Source organism: Oncorhynchus gorbuscha, linkage group LG15, assembly GCF_021184085.1.
Source record: "Oncorhynchus gorbuscha isolate QuinsamMale2020 ecotype Even-year linkage group LG15, OgorEven_v1.0, whole genome shotgun sequence".
Lineage (NCBI taxonomy): Eukaryota > Metazoa > Chordata > Actinopteri > Salmoniformes > Salmonidae > Oncorhynchus > Oncorhynchus gorbuscha.
In genome coordinates this window covers 17581087-17590821 of record NC_060187.1, presented here as the reverse complement: position 1 = coordinate 17590821, position 9735 = coordinate 17581087, and the positions used below count along the sequence as shown (strand labels likewise).

General features: G+C 40.6%; 2 protein-coding genes across 8 annotated transcripts in view; one reads left to right on the top strand and one right to left on the bottom strand.

Annotated features, from left to right (window-relative positions):
* Positions 1 to 8866, bottom strand: mcoln3b (mucolipin TRP cation channel 3b). 3 transcript variants are annotated; one of them, XM_046300269.1, is made up of 14 exons: positions 8492 to 8866; positions 7524 to 7744; positions 7049 to 7216; positions 6003 to 6156; positions 5342 to 5423; positions 5004 to 5100; positions 4626 to 4725; positions 4416 to 4528; positions 3957 to 4106; positions 3771 to 3872; positions 3523 to 3645; positions 3158 to 3364; positions 2794 to 2921; positions 1 to 676 (listed from the first exon to the last, which is right to left on the bottom strand). In XM_046300269.1, exons 2-14 carry the CDS (start codon positions 7740 to 7742, stop codon positions 622 to 624), a joined length of 1698 nt encoding a protein of 565 aa, XP_046156225.1. In that variant the 5' UTR covers positions 7743 to 7744; positions 8492 to 8866; the 3' UTR covers positions 1 to 621. The 3 variants fall into 3 exon arrangements, with proteins under 3 accessions (XP_046156225.1, XP_046156224.1, XP_046156226.1); XM_046300268.1 differs by lacking the exon at positions 8492 to 8866 and adding an exon at positions 8266 to 8470; XM_046300270.1 differs by lacking the exon at positions 8492 to 8866 and adding an exon at positions 7912 to 7932.
* The window catches only part of dnai3 (dynein axonemal intermediate chain 3), a 34717-nt gene continuing 32049 nt past the window's right edge, over positions 7068 to 9735 (top strand). Inside the window, exons 1-2 of one of the 5 annotated variants that reach the window (XM_046300251.1) lie at positions 7068 to 7914; positions 9619 to 9700. In XM_046300251.1, the coding sequence (XP_046156207.1) occupies positions 9652 to 9700 (49 nt within the window). In that variant the 5' untranslated portion in view covers positions 7068 to 7914; positions 9619 to 9651. Of the gene's footprint in view, positions 7915 to 8974; positions 9083 to 9618; positions 9701 to 9735 lie in introns of those variants that run through there. The other 4 variants (XM_046300254.1, XM_046300252.1, XM_046300250.1 and 1 more) reach the window with 4 other exon arrangements.

Here is a 9735-nt window from a genome sequence, read left to right as displayed (position 1 = left end):
TTGTTTTAATTGCATTTTTATTTTGTATCATTTGTAAGCTTATGTTGATGGAAGAGTTAAGAAATTAGTAAAATAAATTGTACAGGTCCGCAATGTTTTCTACTTCCGGTGTATGCCCACCTTGAGGAAATAAAGCCTCATTTTAACAAGGAATTATTTGCATTTCCGTGTCCACTCCAATTCAACCCTTGCTCGTGATTAGATGCCAATTGCCCTTTAGGAATCCAACTAAAATGTTGCAATCTACTGGGCTTGGGAAATATACATTTAGGGAATAGCAACTTTGTTGTGCTATTCATTTTATTAATGTTGCCATCCCATGTCTTTGAACAAATCATGTTTTGATATTTACAGTACATTGAAATAATCAACATTCATCAGTACATATCATTGTGGTCATCAACTTTAGTACATTAACAGGCATCTTACACAGTGACAATTCATAGCAGGTCTAACCTCAACCCCAGGCTCAATTGCTACTGCATCAAGTTAACTGGTGAATAAGATTAAAACAGGTCTAGAAGTACAGGACAATGTTTTGCTGGGCTAAACTGTACAGTAAAGTGCTGGTCATGGTTGTATGTAAGGTTTCTTACTAACCTCAGACCGATAAAAGGTCCACTATGGCTCAGAGTCTATTGATTCAGAGCTCAGCCTTTCTCGTGAGTCCTTGCATCTGGGGGGGAAAACAAAACAATGACAGGTTAGTTGAAAGTTACATTTGTTAATCTTTGGACTGAAATAACATGTTACTTCACATAACCTGTGTTCAATCATTGGTTTCTTTAAGGGTGAGGTCAATTATATTTCAAGTAAACTGATTTGGAAATTGAGTTTACTTCTGGAATTTAAATGTAATTGACCCCCAACTCTGGTTCTGCTGTGGTCCAGAATTCAAGACTCAGAACATAATATTTTAGAGGTAACCTGAGCCTGTTACCAACCCTTAGTAAACTTTAGTTGTAAAAAAATTGGACCAGATACAATGCTATTTTACAGTAAAAAAAAAAGACTTTCAGCACACGTATAGGGAAGGACATTCAACAAGCAAAGCACTTACACAAATGATTGGCTGAGAGAAATTCATTAATGATTGTGGGGGCCGTTTTGTTAGATTTCAGTGCCGCTTTTGACATTGTCGACCATTGTCTGCTGCTGAAAAAACGTATGGCTTTACACCCCTTGCTATATTGTGGATAAAGATTTACCCGTCTTAACAGAAAAGAGGGTGTAATGGAAGCCTCTCCAACATAATCCAGGTAGAATAAGGAATTACCCAGGGCAGCTGTCTAGACCCATTATTTTTTTCAATCTTACTAATGACATTCCACTGGCTTTGAGTAAAGCTAGTGTGCCTATGTATACAGATGACTCAACAATATACACGTCAGCAACACTTAAAGAGCTGCAGTTAGTTTCAGAATGGGTGGAAAGGAATAAGTTAGTCCTAAATATTAAAAAAACTAAAAGCATTGTATTTGGGACAAATCATTCATTAAACCCTAAACCTCAACTAAATTTTGTAATGAATAATTATTGGAATTGAGCAAGTTGAGGTGACTAAACTGTTTGGAGTAACACTGGATTGTAAACTGTCATAGTCAAAATATATTGATACAACTCCCGAGTGGTGCAGTGGTCTAAGGCACTGCATCTCAGTGAAAGAAGCATCACTACAGTCGCTGGTTCGAATCCAGTCAATCACATCCAGCCATGATTGGGAGTCCCATAGGGTGGCACACAATTGGCCCAGCGTCATCTGTGTTTGGCCGGGGCAGGCAATCATTGTAAATAAGAATGTATTCTTAACTGACTTGCCTAGTTAAAATAAAACAGCTAAAATGGGGAGAAGTCTGTCCATAATAAAGCGCTGTTCTGCCATAACAACACTAGCAGGTTCTACAGGCCCTAGTTATGTTTAAATTATTAATTTATTTGCCCTTTTTCACCCCAATTTCGTGGTATCCAATTGTTTTTAGTAGCTACTATCTTGTCTCATCGCTACAACGACGAAGGTTGAAGGTCATGCGTCCTCCGATACACCCAACCAAGCCGCACTGCTTCTTAACACAGCGCGCATCCAACCCGGAAGCCAGCCGCACCAATGTGTAGGAGGAAACACTGCACCTGGCAACCTTGGGAAGCCTGGCCCTAGTTATGTTACTGGTCAGTCGTGTGGTTAGGTGCCACAAAGAGGGACTTACAATTGGCTCAGAACAGGGCAGCATGGCTGACCCTTAAAAGTACACGAGGAGCTAACAATGATATGCATATCAATCTCTCATGGCTCAAAGTGGCGAGATCGACTTCATCACTACTTGTTTTTGTAAGAAGTGTTGTCAAGCTGAATGCACAGAGCTGTCGGTTTCAACTAATAGCACACCTAAGTCCAGAACAGACTATGGGAGGCACACAGTACTACATAGAGCCATGACTACATGGAACTCTATTCCACATCAGGTAACTGATGCAATCAGTAGATAACATTTAAAAAAAAGATGAAATATACCTTATGGAACAGCAGAGACTGTGAAGAGACTAACAAAGGTACAGACACGCATACAAGCGCTAGCACACGCACTCTACTCACGTACACTGTAATATTGTTGTATGGTAGTATTATACATTCTGTATATTAGATACGTAGTTGTGTAATAATGTTATTTGATGTAGTGTTTTATATGTAATGTAAGTGCCTTAATGTGCTTGGACCCTAGGACGAGTAGCTGCTGCCTTGGTAGCAACTAATGAGGATCCCTAATAAATACAAAATGCCACTAAGTTTTTCCTCACCTGGGGAAGCAGCAGGTGAAGGAGCCAGACTCCCCCTCTACCCGGTAGCGTCCTGAGGTGGGCAGATCTTTACACTCAGACATGAAACAATGCAGCTCCGACACTGGGCTCCCTTCCTGCTGCTGTTGCTGCAAGACAATGATAGGATTGTTCTGGTGAGGAAATGTTTTTACTAGGAATAGTGTTGTAACCAAAAGCAAGTGAAGTGTTATAATAACAGAAGTGCATATTCGACCATCAGATCTAAATATTACACATGGAAATCTGTTAAGGTAAGGGTTTAGTTTAGACATATGGTTAGCAAATCACTATCCAGAACTATTCAATATCTGCCGGCTGTACACTGCCTATAATGAATCTTAACCTTGATGGTGTCATAGGTATCAGTGATAAGGGTGATGAAGAGGCTGAGAATCATGTAGATGAAGAGCGAGACGAAGGTGTAGAGGTAGACTCTGCTGAACAGCCACACCAGGTAACTCTTCTGCTTCATGTACTTGAAGGTGGGATACATGTCATCTCCGTTGATCAGCGAGAACAGGCACTCTGATACTGTGTTCAGGGTCCGGAACTAACAGAACAAAACAGACAAAGTTATGGTAAAAACACATTTTTTAAAAAGAAATCCAGTTAAAGCCTCCTTTTGCTGTTAAAAACCCCTGGCACTTGTGTGGTTGAGTGATAACACTCCCAACAGGTTGTGGGTTCAATCCTCGTTTGATCTCCTACCTTCTCATGGTAGGGCCCGAGCACGATCCAGCCACAGAAACAGTACCCCAGGTAAATGATTCCGGCACAACCGATGAACCGAACCACATTTGGGAAAGCTGCTCTCAGGGTCAGGATGAGAATCTAGGAATAACCAATCACAATCGACAGATCAACGGAATTCCTATGGAACTCACCCAGTATTCCACTTAAAAAAACATATGTCTTGTGTGAAGCATCAAGTGTTGAATTCAACACGAGTGTCCTACATTGTACTTCTTGAAGTATCCCATGTAGCGTATGACTCCGATCCAAACAAGCATTGTGCCTGTTCCGAGAAAGATGCTGCAGACATCATAACTGGTGAGAATCTAAGAGAAAAGCATACCAATTAGACTAATAATATTTGTGTAATGTGTGAAGGCTAATGCAAATAAAATGTCACACACACACACCTTTGTCTGGATTTCTATTTTAAGAATGGAACCGATGATGGTGAGTGTATCACTGGCGATGATGAGGATATACCAGCCGTTCAGAAACTCCAGCCTATCGGACCATGGAACCTTCTTCCCCTGACGGACTAGGCAGAAGTCTGTGTACTCCTGGAAAAATGAGGCGGATACAGACAGCTTCACAGAAACAAGCCATAACACACAAAAACCACTCACCTCACTCACTATTCCACTGTTGACAATACTGCCCTGCAAAAGTGCAGTGCCTACGTAATTAGACAGACAGCAATTTCTGGTACTTCATGACATATTCTGATCGACTGGCTTGTTCTTGTGTCAGGAAACGAAATACCACATTAATCAGATAGTATACCTGGCCATAACAAAAGATTTAGTTTTTTTTAAACCAAATTCGTAGTTACTGCACTTTGCCTTTGTAGGGCAGAGTAGTAGACTTACAAACTGTAGCCGTATCCCGTTGAGCACAGAGCGTGTGCAGAGGGCCAGAGAGGTGATGCAGGTTACAATGATGAGACAGTCAAACAGCAGTGGGTAATAGATGTTCTTGGGAGCTGGGGAGAGAAAACTAAACTAGAACTTTGATTTATAAAACACACAGATGGCTCTAAAATGAAAAGGGAAAGGCTAATGATTATACACTGAACATACAGGCCCCGGTTACTTTCCAGTCTCTACATTCATTTATGTCAACGTCATTGTCCAGGTCGACCTTTATTCTGCCACTGTGGGCTTGGTTGTTGAAGGTGATCTGTTAACCAGAGAAAGATACACGGCTTTTAAATAAGGATGAGAGTTAATGTTTAACTGGCCAAGTCCTAGCTAGCATTCCAGTCACACCTAATACTTTCCTCAAGTTTCAAACAATTAACTACCAACTTTGAAGAAAACAGTGGAACTCGAATGGATAAAAATGGGAACAAACTTCTAAATGCAGAGAACATTCCGTCATACTGGGAATAGGTCTATAATCTGCCTAACCAATAAGTGAGGTGAGGTAGAGAAACAGCCTGGAGTCAGATGACATACCGTGACATCAAAGTCATAGCAGTTTGGCAGCTCTCTGTTTCTAACTGTTTGTAGGTTTATGGCCTTAAGAGTGAACTTGATCTTCACATTTAACAATCTGCAAGTCAAAGATAAATACAGTATCGTAATCACTGACAAGTACAACAACCTACAATTAGGACAAAAACATGAGGGTCTCAGTTATGAATATTATGTAATGTGTTTGTTTAAAGAGCTGTCACCCCACACCCATGTACTATAAGCAAAAACAAAATACTATGTTTTTGTTAAAAGTATACAGTTCTATTACTCATGATTATGCATTGAAAAATTCTAAGTTTAATATCACGGCCTGATACCTTTTGAAATGCACAACGAAATTCAACAGATCATCCTCGGTTGTGCTTCCCATGGGGAATAGTGGAACAATCTCAAGGCATTCTGTTGTGGGGTAAATAACCAAAAGTTGACTTTTAAAAACATTTCAGCAAGAAAAATCAAATCTGAATTTAAAAAGATTCCTATTCAAAACCTCCTCAGTCCAAATCATAACATTCTGTTCAGACCATTCTGATAAAGTGATTAAAGCATGTCGAACATCTTAGACTTGCCTGGCTACTCAAACTCCTTGCTCTGGCCAAACGATACACCCATGGCCATTAGTTTCTTCTCCGCATTGAGTCTGGATTGGAATGCCTCTCCAACGATTTCAAGAATGGAAATCCATTCTAGACCGTCTGATTGGTCCCAGAACACACGTGTGTAAAGCAGCGTTTTTAAAATGTGTCATTGGCTTTGATACTCTGATTGGTTAGAGATGATCCAATTGCTGATTACTTTGTACAACACCGCTCATTTTGATGTCACCACAAACAACTTCAATAATGGCAGTCTCAGACTGACGTATGCAGCGAACAATAGAGCAGTGGAAGAATTCAGTTTGAGTCGTCAGGCAACTCTTACACACCACTGAAAGCTAAACTGCAAATGACATATAGCATACAGTGACCATTAGCTTACCAGTTTCAATCTGTGCGTCTATATCAAAGGTCTCATTGGCTGGTGAAATGCTTCCATTCCTGTAGAACTCTTGGCACAGAGACAGAGGGGAATAGGTGTCCCCCTTCTTCTCATAGGCATGGTTACCAACGGTGATATTTCGCAGACGGGAATACTACAATTAGGACATAAAAGAATGACAACTGTAACATTAAAAAGTAAGCAATCACATACTGTATTTACTCAAATGATGTTTGATTAACAAGGGATGACATGAATACTGCACAATTTTAACACTTGCCCCCCAATCCCCCCTTCCTTGATACATGTGTAAATACTGGATTCTAAATTGTGCCTTCCTGTATTATACTTATGCTAAAAATGTTTATTCTACTGAGCCATTTACTTTATGTTCATATTCTAATTGTTTTATTTCTTATTGTTGTTGCATTGTGGAGAAGGAACCTCAAGTAAGCATTTTGTTGGACTGTGTATACCATGTGTATCCTGTACATACGACTACTACAACTTGAAAATGTTAGTGAACTATCAAGCTACGACAGAACAGAAGTTGGAAGCTAAACACAAATAAAAATACAGACATTGGGTTGGTATTTCATTGGAATCATGCTCCATAAACACTACCTTTACACAGCAATAAGCCATCGAATATGAAAGGAGCTAGGTACAGTACAAAGTCCTCTAAGAGGACAGAACTATACAAGCTACTTTACCTATAAAACGCAACCAATGATTGACAGTAATGTGACAAAACAAAGGAGTAAACCAGGATGCAAAATATCGTTATCTCGGTGGTGGGACTAGGGGGAATACACCTGGTAAACAGTATTTTGAGTTCTCGGGACACAGAGTCTCACAGGATGATGAGGGAATGGTCAGAACTAGCTTTTGATTTCCAGGCAACAAAAACAGGTTACCATCTCACAGGTTTGACCTACTGTCCTCAATTAGAAACCAAAGGCAATACAGAGGAGATATCCCTGTATATCATTAATTTCCAATCACATGTTTGCTAGAATGTGATAGCAGCTGTTGACTGTCCTTACCTTATCGACTATGTAAGAGATGTGTTCATACACCTCATCCTGCCTGTACACAGCATAAGAGTCCCCACGGCTATCCACGTAATCTTTGAGGAAGAGATGCTTGAATGTCATGAGGTTCTCCTCTTTGAAGGTTACCACCATCTGATTGCTCAGTCCAAAAGACACCAACTGGGAAGAGAAAGGTTATGACACACGGAGGATGCATTCCAACAAAATTCCATATATAGTGGCTTCCATCACTATGTATGAAAAAGTTGGTGACCACTGTCAATGAGTACTGGGATATGGCCTACATCTGGTATAGTTGGGATGGTTTAAAACTATGACACTGCTTATTCGCGTGATCAGGAAATGGCTGTGTCTGTCTCTCTTTATTTCTATGTTGGGTCTTTCTAGGTTTGGATACGGAATAGTTCAGAAGTAAACAACAGAAAAGTACCCAGTCTCTGTTGACTGTTCGCTCATTGGTCAGTACCTGGATGGTAATGATGGCGATCTTGATGATCTGGAGCATCAGTTTCCATGGTTTCCGTCCGCGGGCTTTGTATTTCTCACAGGGGTTCATGAAGAAGTACTTGATCTTCCTCCTGAGGTTGTCCGCTGTCTCCTTGTCCTGATGCTGCTGGTCGGTTGCCCAGGCGGCATGCCCATTTGGCTCGTACACAGAGCTGTACAAACCACCCGAGTGCTCCATCTCTAAAGGAAATAGAAACAATACGTGTTTAATCATAGACATATAATCTATTCCCATTCTAGTGATTCTATTTGTGTTCAACAGTGTTCACTTTTACACAATTGATAGCCAGACTGTAGACAATTCACAAATCCTTTCCAAACATGCTGTGGAATAAGAACCTGCTCACCAGGCAAGTGGTTTACTTTATCTTGATAAATAGCCTAACTTAAATGCTGTGCAGTGTGTCTGTTCCTCATTCTTGGTGACCCTGACAACTGTAATTGTGTTGGACTAGTTTGCACACCCAGGTGAGCAAATTGGACAAGGACACCTTGCAGAAATTGTGGCACTGGCAAGATTGGCATTTTACGAATAGGCATTCAGTTTGTTCAACACGGTATGTGCGTTGTGTTTACTGGTAGCATATCATAATGACATTGTTTCACTCCCTGTACATTCGTCCTGCGTTTGTCATCATTCATTCTGAAAGTAGTTAGCGGAAGACAATGAGAGAATGGGTCAGGTTAGCTCGCTTTCTTACCTGAGCTTTGACCCGAGCAGTGCTGAACAACAAACCGCATCTCACATTCTGACACATGATCACTTTCCACCATTTCGCTCAACAACACAAAAACAGCACACTAAGCATGCAGCATAGTGGAGGACAAGCTAAAAAAGTATGCTACCCAACGTGCCCAACTGGACCCGTCCCGAGCACACTTGACTGGGATCAATCATTTGAGAAATGGTCCTGATAGGCTCCTTACCATCTACTTTTGGTTGCTGGCTAATTGGCTGTTATTGATGTCAGTTGATGAATGGTCAGTCACATTTGCGATCCAAAATGTATCCAAAAATGAGTCCCCAGTCCACTTGAGATGGGATACAGTAGTAACCAGTATATCCGATGATTAGATTTATTTCATCAGACAATTATCTCAACATTATCCAATTTTAATTGTATATTCAAGTATTCAAGTATTGCTGTAGCCTGGATAAATATGATTAATATTTTCCATGTGAAGAATCAAATCCTGAGCTGTCCCGTCCTGACAATAATAGTCCATAAAAAAATCATAATGAGTCATGTCCCAATTGTCAATATAATCAAGAGTCCCAGAATTAAAAGCGCGAGTGAGCAACAGGTGTCTTTTGCGGGGTGTGTGGTAAAATATGCGCGGCCAAGTGGGAGGCTTCATTTCAAGTGGCAGCGACTGGCTGTTCAACCTGTCCATCAGCTAATTTGCTCAAGTAACTACTAGCAACCAAACTGATGCAGGAAACTTGTTCTTGAAGCTGAACAGCGAAAGTTGGGGATTTATTTTGGTCGCTGAGAATGAGGGAACCCCGAAATTAATGTACGGTAAACATAAGGGAGGCCTTTGTGGTTATTTTAACATGTATATTAACATCTAGCTAGCTACATAGCTAACACGATTAACAGCAACATTTAGCAGTCAGACGAATACAGGGCTGTCTATCTCGAATAATGTTGTAGCTAATGTTAGCCAGCTAGAATGAGCTGTAGCTGACGTTAGCTAACTAGCCAGCCAGAGACCCAACCAGCTAGCTAATTCCACCAACTCGTTTACACACTTTATAGTTCCTATTCTATCATCAATGTTTTTTTCTGAACACAGTTTAGTTTTGCCCTGTGTAACCACTGTCTCTAAAAATAGAAGAGTAGCGAGTATGTGCCACCGGATGTCGCCACAGCATATGTTTTGGCTATCCGGCTCTAAACTAGGCAAAAAATCACAGTGAACAAGCCTCACTCCATTTACATAGATGTTTATTTTTAGATTAGACACATCTAATTTATAGACAAAAGAGAGTAGGTGTATACGGCTGTTTGATACAGCACAGTAACTCTCAATATCTTAATGCCCCACAGCAAATATCTCTGTGATTAGGCTTAACTGCAGAGATGTCCACAAAGAGACCCAAGAGCACAACCACTACCAGTAAGGGGAAAGGTATGTATGATTCCTTCAGTACATCTGACTTCTTT

Bases quoted from the DNA above. Each gene is read 5' to 3' on its own strand.
- mcoln3b (XM_046300268.1), bottom strand. From the start codon at position 8,338: ATGGTGGAAAGTGATCATGTGTCAGAATGTGAGATGCGGTTTGTTGTT. The intron at 4,529-4,625 runs GTATGTTCAGTG...TTCTCTCCCCAG, and splicing joins CTGGAAAGTAACCGGGGCCT to CTCCCAAGAACATCTATTAC. The intron at 3,873-3,956 runs GTGTGTGTGTGT...CTTTTCTCTTAG, and splicing joins AAATAGAAATCCAGACAAAG to ATTCTCACCAGTTATGATGT.